The sequence below is a fragment of the Cyanistes caeruleus genome, chromosome 4 (assembly GCF_971803275.1).
Source record: "Cyanistes caeruleus chromosome 4, bCyaCae1.hap1.1, whole genome shotgun sequence".
NCBI lineage: Eukaryota > Metazoa > Chordata > Aves > Passeriformes > Paridae > Cyanistes > Cyanistes caeruleus.
The window spans coordinates 43,271,068-43,298,898 of record NC_141704.1 but is presented as its reverse complement, the minus strand read 5'-3'; the positions used below and the strand labels follow the sequence as shown (position 1 = coordinate 43,298,898).

Below are 27,831 nucleotides of genomic sequence, written 5' to 3'. Positions count from 1 at the left end.
AAGACATCAAAATTGTTTTTTATCCCACAGAATGTAACATGTCATTGTGTGATGCCATTACTCCAACATGCAAACCCAATGAAAAATTAGTGGTAGGCTACCACCCCCTGTCCTGCTGTCCACAGTACCGATGTGGTAAGGGAAATACAAAACCACAGTTAGTGGAAAGTTTTCCATACTGATATTATATGTTGGAAGAAAATTTGCATTACAAGTTGTCTTGATTTTTAACAGAATGGGACACTGTAAATAGCACCAGGCAATGATGAATTTTTTAACTTTTTAAACATTCTCCTTTTTTATTTTTTTGTGTTTGTGTTTTGTGTTACTTCTGATTTACAGTCAGTTTGGGGTATTTTATTTTACTTAGCATATCTATTTTATTTATTCTTTTTCATATTGTTCCAATGACTCCTTTTAAAACAGTGCCTGTTTCACATCCTACAGAGTGTGATCCCTCGGTTTGTTTTAATACCTCCCAGCCCGACTGCAGAGAAGATCAATTTATTGTTGAAGCAAGACAGGAAGATCCCTGTTGTTTCTCTCATCTCTGTGGTAAGAAGTCTCTAATATTTTTATGGAGAGCTAAGAAATAGTCAAGTATTTACAAAAACAGACTATAATTCTAAAATAAATAACTCAAGGCAGGAATTCCTAGAATGAGATTTTACACAGATCTGGCTGACTGGAGCATAATTATTTTTGGGTTTGGGGATCTTTTAATAAACATAATTATGAATATCATATTTGAACTTTGTTTAGCTTTTATATTAAAAAAATCCTTAAAAGGTTTATCTTACTTATTATATTACTGAGTAACTAATGCAGTATTTCTTGTTATATAGTCTTAGATGGAATTCACATGTGCTAACTTTTTAGTATTTAAAATTTTGTATATGTCTGGCTTCTTTTTATTTTTATTTTTTTTTAATTTAGTTTGTGAATCTTGTATTGAGCCTGTTCCCTTGTGTAATGAAGGGGAAATTCTCACTGTAGACCTTAATACCATACACTACTGCTGTCCTCATTACTACTGTGGTGAGTGTAACTGTTTTGAGTTTGATATGTCACCTAATTCAGTAAAAATGACAGTGTGTGGGTGTGCAGGGATTTGTTTAAGTTTTACAAGTAGGGTGGGCTTCAGGTATAGACTAAGAGGTCCAAATGAAGGTGTGAAGGTACCAAATGTGATGTAAAATCAAAGTTCTTGGTATGTCCAGTGGTGGTCTGACAAACCTAGTCAGTGGAGTCTGGAGAGGTTATTTAGTTCACTAGAGAGAATATGGTTGTCTTCATTGATCTAAATAACAGTATATTCATGTGGCATTAAATCCTATCCTTGGATTATAAATTTACAATTTTCATATATTAAAACACATTTAATAGAACAGTTTTCATGTTGTTTTACCTCTGTTGTACTATTCACTAATGTTTAGGCAGTTTCTTTGCACTTTTAGGTCCTAGGGGAAGGAGTAGACCAAGTGTTTCAAATGCTGCTGGGTTGACTACTATTCAAACAATGAGCAGGCAGAAGAAAAATATTTCCAGTATAACTTAGTCCTTTTCATAGCCTCATAAGATGCATAAATTGTGCTTTACATTTTTAAGTAAAATCTACAAGTATACCCACTTAATTTAGATTAACTTTCATCCTATTGCAGTCTTTCAGGGTAATTTAAAATACTCAAATTGACTTCCACTAAATTTGGAGTTTAGTAATTTTAACTTTATTTGTTTCTGTATTTTAGTCCTTTCCTTTTCTTAGGGCCTTTACCCAGGTGAAATTTTCTGCAAAGGCCTTTGGCATTTTTCCCCCCAATTCTGGCATAGAGAAAGTTAGATCTTAGTGCGTGATCTTCTTTCACAATCCCAGTTAGCCACTTCTGATAAGGGAGGCACTATTTTCTTATCAGAACATACCTGGGCAGAAGTTGCTCCCTGTTATCTTCCAGAAGTGCCCTTTACAGTTCCCTAAACAGGACATTTCAAGTCCCTGTTTACCAAAGATTATGGCTTTAGTTATCTTTGGTACTAGTTATAATCTTGAGTAACTCTGAAGTAGGAAGAATATTAAATGATTTCTGTTTGATGTTCTCTGAAAATTTAAACATGTTTGAAGGCAACTAAAATCACTTTTGAAAATATTTTTTTAGTTTTTCATTCCAAATATAATTGAGATGCTTAAGAAACACAATAACATTTATATAAAATAATTTTCTTTTAAAAGTAATTTAAAAGTATTTAAATGTAAGCTGAAAAACATGAAGGAAAGTTGAGTAAATTCTCATATGTCTTTCCCCCTCATTTAGTTTGTGATGAAAATCTTTGTTCTGAGCCTCCTATGATATGCACAGATGACATGACACCTGTGAAGGAAAAAGTACTTGGGCAATGTTGTCCAGAATGGCACTGTGGTAATTATTGCTTTACTCCTTAGTCACAGTTGCTAACCAAAGCTAACAGTTAGCTAATAGATTAACACAATTTTCTTTATCTCCTCAGAATGTAGTTGTGAAAATGCCACTATGCTGACCTGTAAATTGGTAAGTGGTGTCTTTTCAATGCTGTTAGTAATGGTGTAGACCTGTCTTACTCCTCCCTTTTACACTCCTTGTTTCGGTTAGTTGTAAAGAGTGAACAGGGACAGGGTGGGATCTCCTTCCAGCCCAAGCTCAAGTGTGTAATTCCAAGTGTCTGCATAGTGTTGTCAGCCATTCCTTGGAGAAATTTCACTTTGTGTGTTGTAAGGTGGAAAAAGAAAAAAAGCAACTGTAATTTTGTCCTGTTCAGTGCTGACATGAAACAATATGCTAGTAAGGCTTTCAACATAAATAATTCACATTTAAAAAAGTAACCAGTGAGGTATGAGCTTTATGATTATAGTATCATCTGAAGAAATGTGTTGTTTTATTAAACATTTATGATTTTGATTAAAATTATTTAACAATTGAATTTAGCTGATGTGAGAAGTCATAAATATTTTGCTCCTCATGTAGTTTGTCATGACAGGGACTGTGATCTGGAAAAAAATTAATAGTGAATGTTCAAACTCCCGTTAATACTATAGTGACCATTATTTTCCTTATGCAATGCCTGAAGTTTTTTCCTTATGTGAAGACAGCATAACACAAAGTCTACTAAGGAATTTTATATTTAAATAACTTTCACCTATCTTTTGGAAGAAACTCCTTAGGAGGCAATATTTTGCTAATATATTTATTATTGAAATAACTTTATATCTCAGGAAAGAATGCTGTTTATTGACTCTGCTGTTCTATGCACTGTTACAGAAAATGAAATGCTGTTTTCTGTTTTAAGAGATAAATACACTGAATAACTCTGAATGCTTCTGTTTCTTGAGTACATTGCAATTTTTCTCTTTTATGAAACCAGGGCTGGAAGTGATGAAAATAATATTTCACATTTTTAGAGAAAAGTTGTCTGTGTAGCACTACATTTAATTGACTTTAAATACTTTTATCTTTCTGTACTCAGGGAGAAGTTAAAAAAGTAGATAGCAGTGTTTCCAGTGCTTGTGGATGCACTCACTACATTTGTGGTAACTTTTTCCTATTCCTCATAGTTGTGTTTTAGTTTTTAGCTAAAAGGGTGTGCAAAGCAAGCAGAAATGAGGTAATTGTAATCTTCTCAAATGTAAATGCTCTTTTATTTTAATTTGATGTGTCTATCTAGTTATGCAATGCTACTCTCTTTTCTGAAGATGGTGCTTTGCCTGCTAACCCATCCATTTTGTGTCTATTTTGGCAGTGTGGGAGTGTTGTAGAAGTACCCATGCCTTCAGAGGCAGGTACAGTCCCTCTGGTGAGAGGCAAATAGGAAATAAGCTGTGAACAGTAGCTGAGTGTGAGCAGGGCAGCTGCTGCTAGTCAGCTTTCAACACAAAAGAGACATTTCCCACAGAGCACCAGACCTGTTCAGCCAGCACAAGAGGAGCTAGCCAGTCTTAAGATCAGAGCTCTGCTCCCTTCCCTCTCTCAGCTACCCATGTAGAGCAGATTTCAGCTGCACTGTGCATGGGGGTGCTGAAGCAAGCTGCAGTCCTGGCAGCAGCCCAGGCTAAGCTGCCTCCAAGAGCCAAGCACCTTCACAGCCTGGCCAGATTATCGGACCACAGGTATTTGCAGAGTTGTTTAATTGACAGAAAGGCTACATTTTGTCATGTGCAGAATAGCTGAATGTTAAATATTAGAACACTTTAAAAACAAGAACAGCAGACTTTTTTTACTTCCATAGTAGGAGCACTATCAGTTTTAGGTAGTTTTGCATTTTGTAACATTTTCAAAAACTGAATTATCATTCCTCCCATCCTTGTTTGGTAATTAAAACCGCAAACCAATCGCATCTAAAAGATAGAATTCTTTTGCAGTGAATATGAATTTGCCTTACTTTTGTCTTACCAGTGGTTCTGTTAATTTGTTTCATGTTTTTTCCCCCTTCTGGTAACATTTATTTCTTTTGGTTTTAGAGAAGGATGATGTATGCATCTTCCAAGACGTCACAGTACTGAGCCCTGGACAGTCAGTGATTCAGTACTTGGATGGAGACCTTTGTTACACTGTACAGTGTTTACAAGAAAAAGATCAGAACACAGGCTACAATGCCATGCATTTCACAATGATGAACTGTTCCCAGCAATGTGAAGCTGTGAGTATTCCTAAAATACAGGAATTATGCAATTTGTGAGCACAACTGCACAACTAGGATAGAAATCTTAGTGAAGACTTTTGCTAGCCCTGTTTACTCAGCAAGAACTTGCAGTGATGATGTCTATCTTGTGTTTACATGATTATTTTGAGAGGCAGTTTCTAGCAGCCTGTGTAAAAAAATCCATCCATCCATCCATCCATCCATCCATCCATCCATCCATCCATCCATCGTTTTCCTTGGTGTTTTTAATTTCAGAAATCAAAGAATTTCCATATAATGTATATTTAGAAAGTACTAGTTTGTCTTTTTCCTTTCCTTTCTTTCCAGCATCAAGTATACATTCCCTCCTTCAGTCACCATACTTGTTGTGGTACGTGTCAAAACGTGTCCTGCTCTTTTCAAACAGAGAATGGAACGCTGACTGTGTATGAGGTAGGTGCCTCTGAACCCAGAGAGGAACTAACTGTAATGATACAATAGACAGGAGTCTGACAGGCATTTCTTTGTTAACTCATGCTGTCATTCTTGTTTCATACCTCCTTTCTGCTGGTTACACGCTTAAGAGACTATTTATGGTGTCTGATTTGAAATCAGTGTGTTTATCTAAAGACCTGCCATTTCACATACGTAAATATCTTGTTGCTTGTAATATTTTCTGCAAAGATATGCAAATGTCATCATTTACTTAAGGCTGGATATGCTCTAAATGCAGAACAGGGTTCAAACCCTAAATAATATACTGTGATTTAGATGTGTTGAGAACTTCTGAGCCTACATCAGGATTTCTATGTCCCCCTCTTCTCAGAACCACTCTTCACGCTAGTTACTACAGAAAAGTGTAAATTGAAGCTCTGGGTTTCAGGATCTTGATAGTGTGTTCCAGCATCCACATACACAGAAATTTAGATGTGGCCATGATTTGGTTCATACTTCCAAATTATTTCAGAGCAAAGGAAACTATTGAACTGGCAGAGTCCTTTCATTCTGCAGTAGGACAGCCATGCTCAGCAGCACACTGGAGAGAAGAGCCATGACTGCAGGGAGGAATAGCCTCTGATAATTAGAGGATGGTCTTTCCCTTTTACCACCTACGGGTGGTCTGCAGCACACTTTCCACTCCAGTAGATGCTACACTATGAGGGCACTACTTTTGTAGACATTTCAGGTTGGAGATAAAGGCGAAGTGTTTTGGCTTTCCTAACAATGGCTTTGTTTTATATATTCAGGAAGGAAGCACCTGGACCTCCAACTGTACCAACTACAAATGTGTAAAGACTGCTGCAGGGGCTATTGTCCTGGGGTCAAGTGTTGTCTGTCCCCCATTCAATGACACTGAGTGTACAAAGGTTTGTACTTTGGGTAAGGTAAGTGACAATAATTGCTCTGGAGTTTGGCTTACACTCCACAGTGCAGGCAAACTTCATTCACTTTCTTTAAATTAAGAAAGAGGTAAGTAAAAACCTGTAAATGAGCAATTTGCAGTCATTTCCTATGCTCCTGTTTTTTTTAACTGACAAAATATCTGTGAGGAGTGTAAAAGTTTGGCTTGGGTCTTGTTGATGACTCCTTTTAGACTATTGTGGAATTGGAATTATGCTTGACATATCACTATATAAAGTGCTAATCACTATGTCTTGCTTTAGTTTGGAATAATACTTTGCCAAGTTCATAGAACACACACAATAAATAGATCAAGAAATCCAAAAATACTCCATATAAAAGGCAGTTATATTAAAAATTCCTTAAATTGTGGAAAGATTAGGGAGATGACAGAGTATATATAAACTTTATTATCTCTTAAATTAAAATCTGCGTAACATAACAAAAAATGTCCAAGGTATCTACCTACCTCATATATTTAAAAATATAAAGATGGCATATCCATATAAACTGCTTTGAAGAACATGTATTCTTCACAAAGACTGCATATTTGTTTACAGTTTCAATTCTCATTTAATAATTCTCTAACTTATAATACTTGGAAAATTTTTCGCTTGCAGTGTATCCTATATTTTATATGAGCTACAAATAATAATAAATATTTATGCAGAGAGGGTAAGTACCATTGCTGCCTTGACTACAGATTACACATTTAGTACCAGTCCTACTTACCCCTTCCATTTGTTTGAAAAAGTTTCTATTTCTTCCAGTCCTGAGGAAGATATTCTATTTAAAAATAATGCCTGTACTACTTTGAGGTAATGCTTGAGTTTCTTCCTTGGAACCATTCTGACACCATCTATTAGGTTAAGATTTTAAAGAATGGAGCCCTAAAATTAACTTTCTGAATCTGTCTGACCTGTTTTTGAGAGATGCTGAGCATAGGCTTGAACAGTAGCTGAGAAGAAAGCTTTTCTCACAGGCAGTTCAGGATAATTCAGGAATATCTGAGTTTAAGTGCTCTTTTGAGAAGTTCTTGAGCAACTTATTCAATGTAATGAGGTAAAAAATATATTCTTGATGAAAAGATAGAAGCTGAAAAATTTCTGTCTTTTGTCTGTTGTCATCCTAAGAGTTCTATTTATGTTCTCTGCTTTATATGCAGATCTGGGCTACTCACATTAATTTTTGAAGCTATCCTAATAAATCTCCATGGTGGGGAAATAGAGGGTAGTAGATTATATAAAATACATGTTTATAGAGACTAAGTGACTTCTTCAAAGGAAACTACATCAGATGTCAACTGAACATGACTGAGCTTGTCATCAGTGATGAGTTCATTTGCAGATTCAAAAGCTGTAAATAATTTGTGAAACTATCCTTCAGCTGGCACACACCTGTTTAATTCTGTTGATTTCAGTGGCAGTTCTTTTTATTAGTTTGACATTTTTAAAATGTGGAATGTCATGAGATACAATTTCCCCTTACATTTGGCCTAGACTTTTTTGCTATATTCTTCTTTTATTTTCCTAGAATGGAGGAATTGTGCAGACGTATAATGATGGCTGCTGCAAGACCTGTAAGTGATGAAGGCTGCAATATGTGCTAGTTTGGCTTTGGTTTTGGAGGGCTTATTTTTTTAACCTCAGTTGCTGGGACATAAAGAGGGAAAAAGCATGCAGTTCCCCCTAAAAATCAGATAAAATTCTTGTAGTTACCTAACTACTCATATTAAAATGTCTTGCTTCATTTGGCTGCTGACTTGGTGATTTTTAACATTATAGTTCTGGAGTATAACCAAATCTCCCCAAGTATGGAAGATTAAAACTGTCTCAGTTAAAACATTCTCTTTATCATTAAGTTGGCTCTCAAATAGCATCTTCTGATCTTCTTCTTAAAAGACAAGAGTTTTTCCTCTTAAAAATGATTCCTGATTCAATGACATTTTGCAATACATCTTCAAACTTAGCAATTTATTCTGTATCCCTAATATGTATTTTCTAGGTCCAAAATACTGGAATGTTTTTTCGTAAATCCTAAATGAGGAAAAATTAGAGTAAAACTGATGATTGCAAGGCTTATATAAAATCAGCCTTTTAATATCTGGTGATACATTCCCATTTTCTGTGTGTAACTTTAAAATATGATTAAATGTGACTCAAGCTGACATAAAGGTTACATAATTTATGCAATTTTAAAAATAGATTGAGAACAAACTGGTTTTCTCTGTAATTTGGACTAGAAAAAAATTTATTTTCTACTTACATAATTATGTGTAAATATATATATATATAAAACACTCTTTTATAAAACTAATTTTTTAGATTGTGTAGAGCAAGGACATGTTCAACATTACAGAAAATCTTAACCCTCCTTTTTGGTTGCTTTTGTGTTCAACATTAGAATAAAAGTAAATCAGTCTTTGGAATTTCTGTATACAAATCTTTGCTTCATATTATTGATTAGGAAGTTGCAGACTTATAACCATATATTGCACAGTTATTATATAAAACTGAAGTGCAATGTATTGAATATAATTTGGAGAAATAAGGGGAAGTAGTGATATTTATAAAATACAGAACTATACCAAATTTCCAAGCTATGTGAGTCTTAGAAAGGAAACTGCAAATATTATTGTTCCATTATAACCAAAACATGGAAAATGAAAGGTAGTTCTATACAACATAATGGTTTTTTTATTGAGAATCACCTTAGAGAAATAACACACCAGAACTGTACTGAAATCTTACTAATCAATAATCTTTCTCTCATGAGATTAAAAAAAAATAAATCTGCCCCATCAACCACACCCCCCCCTCAAAAAAAAAAAAAAAATCAATTAGGTTGGCATTATTTAGAAAATTAATCTTAAAAATTATTGACTGCTGGTTCTCTGTTGACCGGGAAGATTTATATCTTTGGCCATATTCTGTGGCCTCAGGAAAGGCATTGTTATACTTCAGAAATACTTGCTAAGGTGGCTGCTAAAACCCCCAGATAACATTCATATTATTATATTTTTTTTGTTTGTTTGTTTGTTTTATTTTTAACTAAAAGCATGTGCCCTGTGGTGAAGCAGTTGAGTACTTATAAATAGAGCTTGCAACACATTGGGATTTTAATGGGAACAAATAACTTTTCTGAAAGAGTTTGATTTAATGCATGCAAAGTGAGTGCATATATTTAATTCTTACCTTGCCATAGACAGACTAATTCCAAAAGTTTGGTTTAAAAGGGTTTAAAAGTAAGCATTCCAGTTTGGTGTTAACCAGGAGGATAATAAAGTATAGGATAATAAAGTAAAGTTTAGTGAGACTTGAAGCAGCTGCAGAGTTTCTAAATTGCAGAAGACTAACAGGAAAGCTCACCCTCTTTTGCTAAAAGAAAAATTGCAGTTGGCAGTGTAAGAATTAATGAAGTGTCATTTATACAGAAATGTTTTTATTTCATGAGAATCTTCTATTCCTAATGATTCTGCCAGGTTCTGGATTGGGTCTATTACCCTTTGCCATTAGTCCAGTAGTGCCTACTGATAGTATTAATTGTGAACAAGGTATTATTTTTAATAATGTATTTTCTTTTTTTTCTTGAAAATAATATAAGCACTGCTTGATGTATGTGTCATAGCTGTCATCATCATTGGATGTTACCATGCAGTTAATGGCTCTGGGCCTGATACTGAGAGATGCTGATCCTCTGCTGGCTCCCAAATCTGGTTTTCTAAAGCCTGGTTGAGATTCACTGCTCAGCACCTGTCAGAATTAGGTTCATCCATTTCTTGTATATGTTGTTGATGGTTATTCCTGCTGCTCATTGTTGAAATTGGTTTTATCACATGAACTTGCTGTACAGGGTAGATTTAATAAGAAATGTTACTTAAAAAAATTCATAATTCTCAATACTGTTACCAAGAGATTCTAAATCTGATGCCAGGTCTCTGAATTTAATGATGGAAATACTTTTGTCTTAAAATAGAGCAAGAGCGTGTGTTACTGTCTGATCTCACCTTTGCAGATATGGATTTATGCTGTGTTTTTTCTTTGTCACAAATAATATATTTTACAAAGTTATGAAAATATTGAGGGCAGGTGCGGGGAGGGGGATGCAGCACATACAATTACAACCCCATGGCAGTATATTCTTTTTATACCAGAAATTTCAGAACGTTACAGAACTGTTGCAATACACATAATTCTTTGCTCTATAGGATAGGTGAGTCACAGAAACTCCTTCCTCAAATAAGGAATGAATAAACAAAGCACATCTGATACTGAAATGCAGATCTTCACACTTCAAGGTTGGAGAAAGGAAAATGAAGCAGCAGAGCTTCCATAAGACATCAGCACTTTATAGTCTAAAATGTTAGCTATTCATCTCTATAAGACTTGCTGCACTACAAAGATTGCCCTGTCTGCACATACTCAAGCTGGCAAACATTTTCAGATTGAAACATCACAGAAATTAAGCATTTCTGAAAAAGGAAAAGTGAGATGCTATAGTCTAACAACTTCACTCATACACTGATCTGCTAATTCATTAACAGAATTTAGTTTGATTCTTCTGAATGCACAGGTTAAAATCTAGCTGTATTCTGCAGCCAACCTAATTTTTCAGTACTTAATGGAGCTGTGGTTGCAAAATATCTTGGTTACTCAGAGATCATTTATCTTATAAAAGTGCTCTCAAGCCTCTGGGGAACAGAAGAATTGTTTTTCTGTACACCCAACCTTGAAGGAAGGTCAAGAAACTGCTGAATAGTTCTTATTTTATGTGCTGTATGTCCAGAATGGTTACACAGCAAAACTAAAAGATCATTTTGATGACTAGTGGATCAGGAGATTTAAATAACTGCTGTTACACAGATAGTGATAATGGCCTGATACATAGTGAAGCATGAAAAATTATGTTTAATTGTTTCAGTATTATATTATGACTTTTATCATGTTTAAAAAATGGCTTTCAACTGTACAGCTTTATTTTACAAATAAGAAAAACTCCAAACTCTCCTATCAATAGCTTCAAGACTGAACATAAAATTCAGTATTTCCCTCATCCTAGATCTGTATGCTGACTGCATGTGCTACATGCTTCAGATCTGGTGATAAAAAGTGCACCATATGTAGCAAATAAATGCATATCTCTCTTTTAAGGCTTCCTTGAAGGACATATTTCTCAAAAATATATTGAAATAATATAATTATATTTAATTTTTAATCATGCAAAATAGAATGAAGATTGTAATCACATTCACACCTTCACCTTCTCTAATGCTAAGTTCTGAAAATTTTATAAAAGGCAGGATCAAAATCCTTTTTGCATTCGAAATTCCCAATAAAAAAAATTAATTCTAATACTATTCAAAATTACTGAATACATTTTTTCTAATTGTTTATATTTCTCTTGCCATATGTGCAACTTAAAAACATATTCATAGTTTAATATTTTAAAAAGAATGTATAGCTTATTTGGAGCATTTGATGCTCATACGTACCAGCCAAAAATAGGTAATACTGCACAGGAACTGTATATTAATATATTAGATTTAAAAAGAAAATTATGGAAATAATAGTTTCCACGTGGACATTAATTAAAATGAAGTATAACTATTTAAATTATGTTAATATTTTTACTTTTTAAAGAAGCAAATACGTTACAGAAGATGTATTGATTCAGTATGCATTTTTTGTATTTTATCAGGCAAAAAGGAAGAAAGGATTTGCCAGAAAATGACAATCAGGACAACCATAAGAAAAAATGACTGTATAAGTCAAAGCCCGGTAAGCATAAAATTTCAGTGCTGGGCCTATGGCATGCCAAGCCAAGCAAACTCCCTTTCCTCTCCAGCTCCCCCACTGGCACTCTTTTTCTATCAGGTGATTTTGGCCCATCAAATGGTATCTGCTGTGACTGGCTGGGAACTACCAATGTCTTCTTGGCTGGGGTACTGCTAACAAACTTTGGAGAGGGCTGAGCATGATTACATTTAATTAATTAATAAATGTGATTACTAGTGCTTAGGATGAAGTCTTTTTTTTACTTCTGTCAAATCTCAGGAAATTTCAAAGTTATCTTTTAGCTTAATTTGTATGGGTATGGCACATCCCATGACAAGCTCAGAAAGGAGTAGCTCAAAGCATCTTTCATATGCCCCACCTGCAGAAGAAATCAGATTTAAGTCTGTCACGAAAAGAACTAGACCTAGTATAGCCACCCTTGATTTCCCAGCATTCCAACTCTGCTTAAGTTTTAAATTAAAAGTATACTTCATTTTTTTGGTCAACATATCAGCGAATTAAATTCTTCACATAATGTAACAGTGAGAGAAAGCTTTGCTCTGCTGAAGTCTAGTCTAATTTTCTAGCTAGAATGTGTCATAGCTGGTTTGTTACTGCATCTACTTTCTGGATGTATTTCTCTGAGTGATAACACAGCCCTCCTGTATAAATAAGAAAGGGAAAAGCTTTTGCATTGATATGCTTTTCGTCTTTCAAGGAGAATGCTAAACTTCCCTTCACTTTACTTAGAGGAGTTTAACTTTTTATCAATGAACATGAAAAGGACATGGATTCAACTGTGCTGTTCCAAAGTTATTAATTTGTAAATGGGGATTCAATTTTGGTATCCATAGCACAAGGTTGAAACAAAACATATGATTAAACAATAAAGAAGTTTATTTAAAAAAAAAATAATTGTGGCTAAACTTAGAATGAATGAATTTTAGAAGATAAAATAATTTTTAAGACCAGAGTCCTTTGCAAATGTAAAAATGGGTTTCAATCACAAAGAAGTTTGAAATGTAATATTTTTATAATAAAATTTGAGATATCGAGTTTTAATTCTTACTCTTATTTTCTTTTACTCATAGGTAAATGTGGCTTCTTGTGATGGAAAATGCCCATCTGCAACAATTTTCAATGTCAATATTGATAGCCATCTAAGATTCTGTAAATGCTGTCGAGAAGTTGGAACACGAGTCCTGACTGTGCCCCTGCGCTGCTCAGGAAATGGCACCGAAATTCTCTATGTCATTCAAGAGCCCATAGACTGCTCATGCCAATGGAACTGAACAACACTGTGGACATGATTTAACTTTCACCAGACACACTTTTTTGGTCATGGATGAATATAGTATTCTGCAGGGAAATAAAAAAGGCATCAGTTATGCTTTACAATGTAACTTTTCCCAAATATAGCAAAGATATTGTTTGTTGTTCTTTGAATTGTCTTTGAAAATATTGGCAAGAATAGAAAAAACCACATAAATCTTTTTGAACAAGATGTAGTTTATCCATCATTTATTTCTACCCAGTGGCTTTCTGATGAGGTGGTGAAAAAAGATGGTTAATATGGTTAGTACTTCCAGTGTTTTAAAATTTTGGATTGTGGCTACCTATCAAAGTTGAGACTTTCTCAAATAATTTCTCAATGATTCATTTACTTAGAGGCCTCCCGCTGAAAACCATCACCAGTTCCATGTTTAAATGGGAAAGAAGCATATTAGGATTTTGAAAATGACTGAATGAATTTATTTTTAAAATAATGGGTTCAACTGTAACATTTTTTACCTTGTTCAAGAATCTGTATTTTGTCCATTAAGCTGTTGTCAGTGACTGTATTCTGCTTACACTGTGAATGAGAAACAGCACTACTGTGATCTGTATGTACTTGTAGGAAATCTCCAGAGTATACAGCAGAATCTTAATATCTTGAAACCTTAGACATGTATTTAATTTTTATTTATATTATAAATATGAAGCATGACTAGGCACAGGCTGAAGAATTATAGCTTTTGTGACTCAAAGATATCTGAAAGCCATTTCTGCTACAAAATTTTGTATCCATTTTTTCACTTTTCACAGAAAAGAAATTGGCTGTTTGCTAGTATAGAATAAGATTATATGTATATATATTTATTAAAAAAACCCACAGTACTGCACATTTTAAATATTCATAATGGGTTTTGTCTTTGTTTTCCTGTCTGGAGATTTGTGTTCAATATATTTTATAATTTGTTTTTTCAATACAGATATTTAGACTATTGGCTGAATTTAGGATTCATAATTTTTGAGTCCAGGAAAAAAAGTCAGGTAAAATAAATGTTTTGAAGGACTTAGGTGAGTTATTCATGCTCAATAAAGCTGTAAATATCCATGATTCTGCACCTTAAATTGAATATCATTTACCTTTTACTCGACATAATACATAACCTGCATTTAAAAATAAAGGATGCAAGTTTAATCTTGTTTTTAGAAGATTACTTTGCTTTATAAACTCACTGCATGAAAATTATATTAATTATGACAGTATTTTCCTTATCAATTTTCCTTTTAACTGTGTGAGAATTGAAATTGTCTAAATGTTTGAAAATCTTCTGACAGTTTTGATTTCAAGCTGTCATCATTTAATTACAAAACAGTTGGATTATCACATGGGTTATTACAATGAAAAATAAGCAATAATAACTGCCTTAAAAGACAAGGCTATTTTTCAACTTTGTGTGACAAATCTTTGTTACATTCAGTTTGATGGCTTATAAAGAAAAATAGCTTATACAGAGAAATCTGTTGTTATTAACAAGACTCATCTACTCATGCATATCATTAATAATAGTGACTTGGTTTAAAAATTATATAGCTATCCATTGTAAAATATCAGCAAAATATTTAACCATTATAAAGAAAAAAATGATCAACTAGTGATCAAAATAAAGTGGCACTTTGAGAAAGCCTATGCTTCATCTTTGTGTTTTTATAGTTTGTAAGGCAGATATTTCAAGTTTTATTATATACCAGGGCCTAGAACCAAAATGTTCTCTGATACTGCTGTCAGAATTTGTGCACAGAAACTTTTCATGCAAGCAGGAAATAAAAGTTAAATCATAGTCATATCTGTAATGTTGGTGTACACAAACAGCAGATTAAAGGACAACTTTAAAAAAAAACACCACCACCATACTTTTAGATAGAGGTAGGTATCCTATATTTGCCTTAACAGAGTTTGGCCTAATTTTACTTAATGAATTTAGCATTTGACAAAAAGGAGACCCTCAAAATATAGCATTTTTCAATATAATCATCAAACATTTTCACTGAACAGCTGTGGCCTTTTGTAAGCCATGTAAGCCATTTGATTTTCTAAGATTTAGAACTGTGTTTGTAATTGAAAAGAATTTAATAAACATTATTTTGCAGAGTGATAATAAATTGATGCAATTAATTAAGCTTTGCTACTAATTCTAATGCAAAACCTTAGGAAAGCCTGGAAATTATAAAAGAAGTTATGTTTAAAATTAACTTCATGACAACCTGCAATAAGATAAATGATATTAAACTATTTTTTCCCACTTGGACAATTTGCTTTTTTAAATGCAACAATCAGTAGCAACTGTGTTAGGATTGCCCCTGAAACCTACAGCAAAATCTTACATCTTCAGTGGAGCTGGATAGGGTGGCTCTAAGATTGTCTTTCATTTTACAGTTCAACTTCAAACTCAGGCTGCTTTGTCAGAAAGTGAACATCTATTAAAACCCTTGAACCATTTCCTGGACAGCCCACCCACCCCTTTTACCTCCAGGAAGGTGACACTGGCACAACGGGATGTGTTTTATATAACATGAGCTAGCCCTTGCAGGCCTTGTTCCAGAGAGAAGGTTTGAATGAACCTGCAGAGTGGCAGGACTATTCTCCTCCATCCTTTCTCTGTCTGCAACCTATACATATAAAAAACATGCACTTTATGGTTCTGTCTTGGCTTTCTCGTTTCTCTTCAACTCTGCATTCCTCCCTCAAGCCCTGTCCTCAAATTTTGTGTAACTCTGTCTGCACAGGTGTCTTGTGTGCTGCTTTGGAAAGCTGATCCAACTCAAATATTATATGGTTAAATACCAAAATTAATTAGCCTGCTTATTATTGACCAAAAGAGCTTTCACACCCACAGCGTTCACTCCCTTCTATCCGCTCTGAAACTAACAAGCATAATTTGTACTCCCCTAGAAGGAAGGTTGGGGAGGCACTCCTGGAACTCCCACACTGTCACTGGAAAAACCAAGCAACTGTGCACGATGGAGGTGCTGCAGTCCCACCATGCCTTGTCATTTCTGCCATTTGTAACTCCTTCCAGCAGCCCGTCCTTCCTACATTTCCCCTGCTCCAGGGCATTATTCTTTTCAAACGCTGTTTCCTACCTGTGCTTGAAAAGAATTCACACAATATAAAGGCTTAGCCATAAAACTATGCAGATATTTTAGAGACAAACATAAAAATATCTCTACACTTAGAAGAATCAGATTGTACCTGTATGTGCTTCTACCAAATAGTAAGTCTTTGCCATATTTATTTTAGACTTTTATAATTATATTGCCTTTTTACCAGGTAGTTTAAGAGCAACTACAGCCCCAACACACAATTAGATTTTGAATCAAAGCTTTTAATATTAGGTATAAGCCACTTACTATGTGTTTTCATTAATAAAATATGAGAGTACAGCTATACAGTCAGCTAATATTCCCATTTTTAGCTAGCCAAATCTGTATACTAAAAATAAAAAGTAAAACGTAATTAATTTGCATGATATATTTCCACATTGCAGACAGAGTTCTTCCCAAATACATGTGCCTGTATATTGGTGAAATTTTAAGGCAGGATTAGGCCTCAGGTTTGGTGTTTGAACATAATTACAAGACACATAATATACTGAAAGGCAGAGGCATTTACAGCAACCCACTCTGGGATTACAAATGGTCACTGTGCTGTTCAAAGTGCTTCAGAAGTGACAGAATTCTGTTTCAGATGTGGCTCATTTCCCCCTTCTTTCACAGTCCATTTTTCCTGACACAAATCTTTTTTCCTTGAACTTCTGCCCTGTTGATACACTCAGCTTACAGAAACTGTAATTTTTTTTAATAATTATTTTATTATTATTCATTAGTTCTGTATAATTCTTTCCACCTCTTTTTCTTCTATCTTGTCTTTTACAATAATTTAAATGACAAATCCAATTTCCATGCACTACAGAGATCCACCTTTGTGTAAAAACTTACTGCCAAATAAACACATAGGTACCACTCAGGAATACTGTGGCAATGGAAAACATTGACTTGAACTAATTTTCTCAAGTTCTGTCTCATCAAAACCTTTCTCAGATGTTACCTTGAGATGCTGCTGCTGCTGTAATCATGTATGGGCATCCATACATGGACAAAAGAAGAATCCAAAGGAAAAATCTCATAGGAGTGTGCTCTAGGGGACAAAACATGAATGAGTTGTCACACATGACCACTGCAATATAACCATCATGGAGGACAAAGCATGAAGGCCAGGACATTAACAAAAATTTGTAGTTGCACACTCACAATAATTCTCTGGAATATATTTTCAAAAAACATTCACAACATGTAAGTAAAAAATCTTTTGAGGGGTATACTTCAGCACATTAATGCAAGAGAAAGAAAAGGGTTTTATTGAGAAAAGGTTATGGTAGAGATGGTTTGTGCGTACTAAATTTTGTCTCAACTTTCTTTAAATGCCAATTGGAATGTGCAAGCTGCCTATAGAATAAGAAAATTTAAAAAATTATCTCTCCATTAACAGGTCACCAGAGTTTGGTGAGGAAAGGTATATTCAGAGCTGAAGGACAATGGGCTGTAGCAAATAAGATACATTGACAAGATTTTGGCAGCCATATACTGATCATTTAAGAACTATCATTTTTGCCTATTTTGAAAAATAATTCTACATATATACCAGTTAGGTGGTCCTATATCTATTGGAATCAGTGGTAAATGAGTCCCTAACATGAGAGATTTGAGCATCTTGCTTCAAGGAGATAGTCTGGAAAATATCTTATATGTGTAGTTTCTAGTTTTGTGAGTAGTTTTAGTATGGGGGAGCTTGAAGAGCTGCTTCTGTGCTGATATCACACTGGAGAAAACCAGTAGTGAATGGTGTCACAACTTAGTCAGTAGGAATGCTGAATAAAAGGAATGTGTTTATGTTTTGGGGAGTGTTCTTTTGATTAAGGTGGAATGTGCCACGCATGTTTATTTTATTGTGGTTAACACAGAGAGGGCTCCTGCTGCTGTCTTGAAAATCGCTTTGCTAATAAAGTCTCCCTTTGTGCCTGATGATTAAAAATTGCTCTGGAAAAAAAAAAAAAGAGCATGTCTGTTTTGCAAACTAACTGAATAAGCAGTAGCTTACTTTTGTCACTGATAGATAAAATAGCAAGCAGGTGACTACACCCATGTGCTCTGCCACTCTGACAGGGGGATTGACTCAGTGTTTTGAGATCAGGGGTTTCATTGCAGCAGCTTTTGTTGTACTATGTGTGTCTTTGAGTCTGGATAGCATAAAAGTTCCAAAATGGTATTTTTCTGGTGAAAGTAAGCCTGTCTTGTTTACTACAAGTTCTAAATAAAGCTTTAGCTGAAAATTGTATTCCTTATTTCATGATCCACTGTTCAGTGGGATACATGTTTTAGTAAAAATTAGGAACAGCCCACTGAAAAAACAAGATAGTATCTCAAGACAGAAGTATGATGGAATGATAGCACCTAGGAAAATACAAAGTAATATGATATGACTGTTGCCCTTTTTGATGGTACACATATACCATGGCATTGATTTTTATTTATTTTATAATTGGTAAACATTTTTTGTCAGCTTATTAAACCTATTTAATTTCAAAGAACACAGTGGAAAACTAATTTTTTATTAAAAATGTTATTTGGGGAAAGTTTAGGGCACTGAGAATTATATTGAAATAAGTTCAACTCTGAAATTGCTGCTTCAGATCTGGCCAAAGATGAATATCACCCAGTATATTTTTTTCTGAGCCCAGCTTTTGTTCAGCAGCCTTTGAGAAATAGAACAGTGGTCCCACTGCCATGAATTCTTGTCTGTTCTTTATTTATAGTTGCTTATACTGGTGACTTTGTATGGGACCTCTGTGAGATCATAAGACATGCCAATGGTTCTGCAGCTGTGCTTAGTACTTCTGCAGAAAAGTGTTTTCAGGCTTATTTTGTACACTGGCCACAGAATATCTGGGTAGAAAGGTACAGAAAAACAACCAGAGCCTGAAGAAAAATAAGGGCTAGCAGTGATTGCAATGAATTTTGATCTGGTAATCACATAGAAACTAAAAATAATTGTTTACATTGAGAGGTTTTAAAATTACTGGTGGACAGCAGGCACATCCAGAGTTCACTGAAATTAAAGGACCTCAGGAAACTTGATATGAGGCTTGGGAAGAGGCAGGGCCAGATCAAAGACACACATCTCAGGTGCACCATTGGCTGCCTCTGTAACCATGTGAAGAATAAATATGTGTAGTAGTTTTTCTGTTCTTAGGATATTCTGACATGATTTCACTTTGAAGCCGTGGTGATACAAGGACTTAAGAGATACTGGGACTATAACATTTCTTTCTCTATGGATCAACCAATTCTTCTTCTGCTTTTATTAAAATATTTATTTAAGGTAAGGAAAATAGTCTGTTTTTTGGGGGATGGATAACTAGTTGAAGTAAATGCTGAAAATTTATGGTTTGTGATTTGGACTGGTTTTTTTTTTCCTGATGTTCTAGCTCCCTGTTCACGGGGAGATCTCATTTAGTGCTACTGAACATTCCCAGTCTTCTTTCTACTTAAATAGTTGGAAGCTCTTTTGAAACCTTTAATCTGCTTTATTGCCTGCTGCTTTGGGTTTAGTGTTCCCCAGAAGAAGTAAGAGATCCCAGCATCTTTAAGTCACCTCTTAGACATGTATGAATTAAAAGCTTTAATGATATAATTATCATACCTCTGACCCTTGAGGAGGACTGTAAGAATAGCGTAAGAAAATTACCTACACTGCCTCAGTTTCCCACCATGTGCAGCTTAAGGACTTTTTGAGATGGAAGCATTTGCAGTGCTATTTGTGAGCTTCATTGTAGTTCTGCTCTCTAAACTCAAACTTCTGCAAACACAAATGGGCCTCCTCTGACACCCCTTGAAACTTTTAGTACTCATTTTAAGCCTTGTCAGATAAACTACTTATTTTGTGAATAACCCTTGTTTTCCCCTCTTCTGTAAATCTGGAGCATACCAGCTGTGTTTCATCCCTCACAGTGCTTGTACTTGAAGAGAAAATGAAAATCCATTTCTGCACAGTTTTGGCTACTTAAGATTTTATTGATCTCTGCTGTATTTCCCCTTAAGGGCCTTTTTCACACTGAGAAGCCTACTTGAGTCTTATGTTGAGACACAGTTGATAGCAAAATTTAATAAGTTGTTTGTTGTTTAGGTCTCCTGTCTCCTGAGTAGCTCACCTGAGGATAGATTTGAACCTTAGGTCTTTTAGGTCAATTTAATAATTTTGGTTTTATTTTTTTAAATTGCTTGGGTCTTTAAATGAGGGCCTAAAAAGTGATGGCAAGGTTCTGGTAACAAAAATGAACATTCTAAATCACCCTCATTAGGTATAGGTATGGAACAATTTTTGTGTACATTTAAAAATGTGTTTCTTGTTTTTTAGGTCTAAGTAGAATGTATTTATGTACAGTAAAATGGTATACAATTGCTGTTGGTGGAAAATTATTAAAAATGGTTAATTCAGTGATTGCCAAATATATATTTTTTATCTTTAAAATCAGATTTTCCTACTGTTTGAATTGTCTGGGCTAGACATATTGTGTTTTCAGGGAATGCAAGCCAGCTGTATACCCAATATACTGGATTAAAAATCTGAAAAATATTCCTTAAACACTTTTGTGTATGCCATCAGTGTTATAAGTCCATTGTCTCAGTTCATTCCAGAGGTCCCTCTTGTAAAGGATTTGTAGTGTTTAAAGGCTTTATAAGCTTTACAAAGCTTCTACTTCACAATGTATAATCTAAACTCTGAACACGGAGATATTGACAGATTTATAGTTATGTTAGTTATTCATTAGCTAAAGGAAGTTTTGTTAAGCCAAACTGAATTCCAGAATAAGTTGTACTTTAAAAAAATAAACAACATAGTTTTGTTTTTTTGTTGTTGTTGTTGTTTTTTATGGGTTTGGGGTTTTTTTTGTGGGATTATTGTTTGTTTTTGTTTTTGTTTTGTTTTTGTTTTTGTTTGGGATTTTTTTAAGCTAGATTGCTTTACAGGACAAGACAAAGTAATATAGTAATAAAACTCCTAACTTTTATTTTAGTGTCTTAGGTGTTCATATTTGATTTTTATTTTAGTTTATTTTTTTGAACAAGATTTTAAATTCATTGCCAAGATGGCATTTATTTGTCATCTCAATTCATTAACAAAGCAAAAACAAGCCACAAAAGACAGAACTTGAATAGCTGAAAATTTTTAAATTAATGCCACTAAAGTTTTTAATGTGTAATATAAGAATAGGACTGAGACCTCCAACTCCTGACTGCTTGTATCTGTTGTTGTAGTATGAACATAGCAAGTGAAATCTCTGTCATTGCTTCTAATATAAAATGATGACAGGTTTCTGTCATATTTGGGTCAGCTAACATGATTTTCCACCTCTGGAGAGAGAAAGAAAACTAGAACTTGTACTTGCAGAACCTGTAAAATATCAGGAGGTCTCTGTGTGTCACACAGTAGAGCTGGTGATACTGGTCCATGTAAAAAACTATTGTTAGCTGACAAGCTCTAGGTGAAATTAACTAAATTAACTGAAATTGAGTTCAATTATTTAGTTAGAAGTATGTTTGCTGCATTTTCTACTAAGTTGCATTTGTGTATGTTTGTCTTACAGGGTGTGCAGTGTGTAGACTGTGACCAAGCAAAAAAGCCTTCTAGAATAGTTTGGATGGAATGGACTGAACTGCCCAAAGGACAGGATCCAGACTATTATATTCTGACATACCAGCAAGCAGATGCTTTCAGCCAAAAAGTATATTTTATCAATCTAAGCAATAAGTTGTTCCATGTTATTTGAGCTGCAGGTAGCAGTAATTAATAGCACCATATGTTTGTTTGGTTCATTGGTTTTTTTCTTAAAAAAAAAAAAAAAAGTAAAATAGGAAATAAAGAGAAAGTTTGGGGGAAAAAAATGTATTGGATATTTTAATTAACATCATTTATGTGTACTCTTTCAGAGTCCTACTGAAGCCAGTGGGACTCAAAAGACCCTTGAGTATCCTGTTGAATAAAGATGGATAGTCATATTCTCAAAGTTAAGAATATGCAAGTTCTTCAAGGTACTGTGGTTTGAAGGCGGAGTTTGACTTCTCCAGGAGACACACAGACACTATCCCTAGATCTCAGTGGGAAGGCATTATTCTTATTTTGAGCATGTCTTCTGGAATTTAAAGAAAATATTGGAATTTTAATTTGAAGGTGTTTGTTATTAATGTGATTTCTAAAAGGCTTTGTTTCAAATGCATTGGATATTTTGCAATGTAACTGCAGCCTCAAGTTTGATGTGCAGTGATATAAGCTCTCCTTCTAAAAGCTTCATAGATCACTTATAAACTGTATTTTTATTACTTTCACTATATTCAGAAATTCTTTTAACTTGCAGAATGTAAGAAACATTTCTAAAGCTGAACGGAAACCTGTCAGTACTACAGTTCTGCTGGAGGAAAGTAGGAAGTATGATGTTACAATAGAATCTCTGAAAAATGGCCAAATCTTAAGCATAAAATCATTTAAAACACGTAAGTCAAGAAGCACAAAAAATATTTTGGTATCTTTATAGGTAGTCTGATACTGAAGATCAAAAATTAGGGATTCAGATCCCGAGATTACTCGTGTATTTAGAAATTTTGCACTGATGTATGCTTTCAACCATGAAGTGTTGTTGAAGGAATAATTTTATATAATGTGTTTGGTTAGTGTAACAATTCTAAAATATGAGGCTGATGTAAAAGTTTCTGAGATTTTTAAATATTACAGGTTTTGGTATACTACAGTGATTCTAGGAGAAGAAATCTGTAAAACAGGACCAAGGAAAAATTACTTAAAGCCTGGAATTTCATAATAATGTTGGGTCATTGTCATATATAAATTAAAAAATAAATAAAATTGTCTTGTTTCAACTTTGTAACAGCCCCTCCTTAAAAAGGGTTAATAAGTACCTTGAAGATTTTAACATTGTGACTAACTGGGACAGACATTCAACATAAAATGTATGAGTTTAGCCGCTGAATTTATGAAAACATTATTTATAGCTGTAAGTCCATTCAGGACCACAAGTCCCACTGGTTACTAGAATGAAGGGGCTTCCAAATTTAACTTTGTCACTTAATATAGTTTGTAGCATTACCTTTTACACATTGCAAGCTCATACTATTGCATAGCTTTGGAATACAGACTTGTATCTGAGTTCAAGCAACAGAGCTGGGGTCACACCATGGTAAGTTCAAAGCATTGCAGGAGCCATCAACTCATGAAAGAATGTTCAGCAAGCTACAGGAAATGGTTACTTTGCTAAAGTGTTACTGCACTTGGCATCTATTAACTGATATCCTATCCAAATATGTGCTTTTATGGTTCAAGCACTCCTGAAAGTGTGCACTTTTATCTCTTGCTTCAGACATAAGTTAACATACCATGAAAATAAAAGAAAACACGACTTTCTTAAATGATGCTACATTTCCTTCTCTATTGGTGGCTATCCCTCATCCCTTCTCATAAGAAAAATGTAATAATATTGATGAAATAAAACTTTAATTATTTATTTGTGAAAAACACAGTATTTATTTTTTTGTTGTCTACCAGGTGGAATTTCAGAAAATGACATCAAAACATTTGTGACAGCTACTACAGTGTCTTTTAATTGGAGTATGATGATCAAAGAATTTTCAGTTTCTGTTTTCCTGGATGGTACTTCTCAGATTATAAAAAATCCCAATGGATTCTTTGTGTGGAGAAATTTGACACCTGCCACCATTTATACATTTAAGTTTATATTTGAACAATTAAATCCTGAATTTGCAAACGTGTCTCAGTCACTGGATATTCAAGCTGAAACAGGTATATATTAGAGTTTCTTCTAGTCACAGTGAATGCAAGTTAGTACTACATATTTTCTAGAAGGGTTAAGAGTTAATTATAAAATCCTGTATTCCTCTTTACATATTTCAGTAGATATGGATGTTATTTCTAGAAAGAGGAAATAAATGGAATGTTAATGACATAGGAAGGTTATTTCTAATTAATACTTCTTAGTATTTTAGGAGCAAGAATTTAAATTTGCATGTGCACATATTTTAACTATATTTTTGCAGTTTAATATAGTGTGAAGTCAATGTTGAAGTTAAGCCTTGTAATTATTGGAGTGTATATGTTGAATTTGCTAAGTAGTTTCAATGAAAAGACAAAGAAAATCCCGAGTTTGGTAAGGATTTGGAGCACTTTCTGAAACATTAAAAATGATGGGATTTTTATTGTTGATTGGCAATCCTAGCTGTGCTGTTTTCTTAGAAGTGCTGTGAGGGAGACAAGATTTTGAGGATATTATATCTTGGTTGTGTATCCTCATTCTTTTAAATGTGCTACTCTCCTAACACAATTTAGAATCTTTAAAATTAAATAAGCAAAAGAAAGAATTATATACAATCAAATTCAAGGAAATAATTATTTTCTCAAGAAGATATTAAAAGAAAATGATATGTTAAATTCATTTTTATAATTAAAAGAATCGAATCATCAGAAACTAAACTTAAAAAATAACTTTTTTTCTAGAGTATGACAAAGACTAATGGATCTCTTTTTTTTTTTCTTCATTGGGTTGCAGTTGTAGCTTTTAATTCAGTCAGTCAGATTTTTTTTAAAACACTCAGGACTTTGGAGTGTTGGTTTATAATCACTGAATGTTTTGGGGGTTGAAATAATGACTTGTTTAAACACTATTGTCCTCAGAATGTCTGTGTAATTATAAGAAACCAGCACCACTGCCATGAGTAACACATATCTTTAAATTCAGGATAAAAGTAACAGGATATCTCTAAAATCCTGTCCTTGTTCACCTGTTACAGGTGCCTGTTCCCCAGGGTGGGTGGCGTTCCAGAGCAGCTGCTACCGAATGGGTGAGGAGAGCAAGCCATGGAAGGTGGCACAACAAACCTGTCAAACCTCTTCACCAGGGGCACATCTTCTTGACATAGGGAGTGAAGAAGAGCATGGGTTTGTGTTGTCATATCTCCAGAAAATTAGTCGAATCATCATGTTATGGACAGGTCTTAATGACCTAAAGGTCAGTATATTTTAGCATCTTTGTTATTACAGATATGGAAGCAGGAGAATTTTTAAATAGAGGAGCAAATCCTTTGGAATAAAAATTACTGAACAGTACCTTGGTTATTTTTTTCTATAGTTATTAGTAATTAGACAAAAAAAAAAAAAATCATTGTTTCTTTCTATTTAGAAATACTGAAAATATTTAGAAGGTTGGGGGGGAAAAAAACCCCATAGTGTATACTTAACCTGTAATTTTGTGTGTGTGTGTGTGTGTGTGTGTGTGTGTGTGTGTGTGTGTTATTTCTGGAGGATACTATTTTGCCTGTAGGTGGTGCAGTATAACCAGATTTTAAATCTCAGTCTACACACTTGCTACTATGGCTTTCGAAATCTGGGGTTGGCTTTTGGTGCAGGTCTGAAATGCTGAGAGCTGAGCTTAGTGAGGTCTGTCCAGTATAGATGGAGCAAGGTGTTTCTTGTAAAATATTTCCTGTTTCTTGTATTTGGGATATGAAAACATTTCCTCATCTGAGTGTGAATCTAGCCATAGGTTTTTTTAGCTAAATATTTTTGTTTTCAGACTCAATTTATGAGTATTTTTGACTGAGTAATTTTTTAAGTGAATAGTCTTTTTAAAAAATTATCCATACAAGATTATTCAGTTATTTGATTAATAATGGTTTTTAAAGTCTTGTTTATAATAATGAAACATACTCATATGGTTTATATTATAATATTATAATATAAGCCATATATATAAGCTGTACTATTATCTTGTAATCTTTTGTAATAGAAGGGATGGACTTTTAGATTGAAGCCTTTATTAAAAATATACTTATATAATTGACTTGTATAAATGAAGTACATTAATTTTTGAATATTTAGAAATACACTTGCAATGTGGGAAACCTTACTAATTTATAAATATAATCCAAAATTATCTGGGTTTTTATTTCATTTTTTTTTTTTTTTTTTTATCTAGGATGAAGGTCAGCTCTTGTGGACAGATGGATCTCCTTATCTTCTAAAATACAGTATCTCATCTCTGTCAATGATACCAGAAAATCAAACTGACTGCTATGCCCTTCAGAGAGATCCCACTGGCCCAGACTATTTCTTCACAGGATTTTTCTGCTATGTACAGCTACCATATATTTGTGAATATGAATGTAAGTATATTTTTTAAATCTTTTGCATTTATTCTTAAAAGCCTTGCCTTGATTACTTTTATATTTAAAGATAAAAATATAAAAATTAAAGGGTTTTAATGATTTTCAATTTTTGTTTGTTTGGGTTTTTTTTGCTGTTCTTTTTCAGTACCTCGGGTACCAGAAAACTTCATGTTTGATGTCCGTGATGTCAAGACAACTGAAGCTGTATTTGTGTGGAGCAGCATGGATATGTGGCTTAAGTCAGGCTTTGCACTTATACTTAAGTACTATTTTGATGGGTGGAAACCATACATTCTGAACTTGCCTGTGAATACAACTGAAACAAAAATTGGGCAGCTGTCTCCAGGCCTTCGCTATGGTTTCTTATTAGCAGCAAGGAACCCAGAAGGAGCACAGACTAGCTTAAGTCCAATTCTGAAGGTAGAAACAAGTAAGTTACAAAAATAAATAGCAGTAATAACCAGATAAACATATATATTTCATATTTTCCCTATAATTGCACTGTTTCCTGTATTCTCTGTTTATCAGTATTCACTAATACACCATGAAGGTGGCTTTGCTGGATTTGCTCTAATAGTATTTAGCCTGTATGTAAGTGTGCATTGTTAGGTTTTCAGGCTCTGTTTAAAACAAACAAGGAAACAAACAAAAAGACACAACAAAACACCCCACAGTTACTGATGAAAGGCACGAGAAACTGTTCCTAATCTTCTCCAACAGGGCCCTTGCACTCCGAGAAGTTAGAGGCTACATATGTCTCATCTGCAGAAATACATTTAAAATGGAACCCTCCACAGCATTCATCCAGTGTTTCTTTTCATTCCTACCTGCTCAACATATTGGATACTGAAACCAACATCTGGGAACAGTTACCAGTTGAAAAAAGCAAGACTTCAATAGTCCTAGGAAATGTAAAACCTTATCATCAGTATCAGTTATATTTACAGAATGTAGCAGAGAAGGGAACTCTAAGCTGCTATGAGAAGCCTATAATAATCACAACAGGTGATGTATCCATTTTCTATTTCTTTTATTTCACTGGACAGAGTTTAGATTGAAAATACAAGACATAAATGTATTTTTAAAGCCATTTCAGATTGTGGTTGTTGGGATACTCTTCAGAACCTTCCAAAATTTTGAAAGCACCAATTTATTTATTTATTTATTTGTTTGTTTGTTTATTTATTTATTCCTTTTCCTGTTTACAGCATATTAGTATGAACTAAAGAAGCAACATTCTGCTTAATAAATTCTGATTTATAGTTTGTATCGCTAATTTTAGCAAAGTTAAAATATTACCACAATTTCTCAATTTTTTTAGGGCAGACTGTGTCATCTTTTTACTTCATATATATCTGGTAGAATGGATTATACTTGCAAAATGAGTCCTTACTTGCTATGACAAAACAGAATCTGCCTGTAATAGGTAGTTGCCTGA

The 27,831-nt window shown here is 34.0% G+C and overlaps 2 protein-coding genes across 9 annotated transcripts in view; both read left to right on the top strand.

Moving 5' to 3' along the window:
- Positions 1-14,773, top strand: part of OTOGL (otogelin like) — a 90,786-nt gene extending 76,013 nt beyond the window's left edge. For 6 of the 8 annotated variants that reach the window (XM_086884210.1, XM_086884203.1, XM_086884209.1 and 3 more), the window contains 13 exons: positions 31-135; positions 448-555; positions 937-1,038; positions 2,310-2,414; positions 2,503-2,543; positions 3,496-3,559; positions 4,487-4,665; positions 4,996-5,100; positions 5,895-6,014; positions 7,582-7,627; positions 9,530-9,601; positions 11,746-11,825; positions 12,914-14,773. In XM_086884210.1, coding sequence (XP_086740336.1) covers positions 31-135; positions 448-555; positions 937-1,038; positions 2,310-2,414; positions 2,503-2,543; positions 3,496-3,559; positions 4,487-4,665; positions 4,996-5,100; positions 5,895-6,014; positions 7,582-7,627; positions 9,530-9,601; positions 11,746-11,825; positions 12,914-13,114 — 1,328 coding nt within the window. In that variant the 3' untranslated portion in view covers positions 13,115-14,773. The remainder of the gene's footprint in view (positions 1-30; positions 136-447; positions 556-936; positions 1,039-2,309; positions 2,415-2,502; positions 2,544-3,495; positions 3,560-4,486; positions 4,666-4,995; positions 5,101-5,894; positions 6,015-7,581; positions 7,628-9,529; positions 9,602-11,745; positions 11,826-12,913) is intronic. The other 2 variants (XM_086884208.1, XM_086884205.1) reach the window with 1 other exon arrangement.
- Positions 14,774-18,306: 3,533 nt separating this feature from the next.
- Positions 18,307-27,831, top strand: part of PTPRQ (protein tyrosine phosphatase receptor type Q) — a 122,960-nt gene continuing 113,435 nt past the window's right edge. Inside the window, exons 1-8 of the mRNA XM_086884201.1 lie at positions 18,307-19,527; positions 21,794-21,931; positions 22,562-22,697; positions 23,761-24,015; positions 25,020-25,237; positions 26,204-26,390; positions 26,539-26,823; positions 27,114-27,398. Of these exons, the coding sequence (XP_086740327.1) occupies positions 19,480-19,527; positions 21,794-21,931; positions 22,562-22,697; positions 23,761-24,015; positions 25,020-25,237; positions 26,204-26,390; positions 26,539-26,823; positions 27,114-27,398 (1,552 nt within the window). The 5' untranslated portion in view covers positions 18,307-19,479. The remainder of the gene's footprint in view (positions 19,528-21,793; positions 21,932-22,561; positions 22,698-23,760; positions 24,016-25,019; positions 25,238-26,203; positions 26,391-26,538; positions 26,824-27,113; positions 27,399-27,831) is intronic.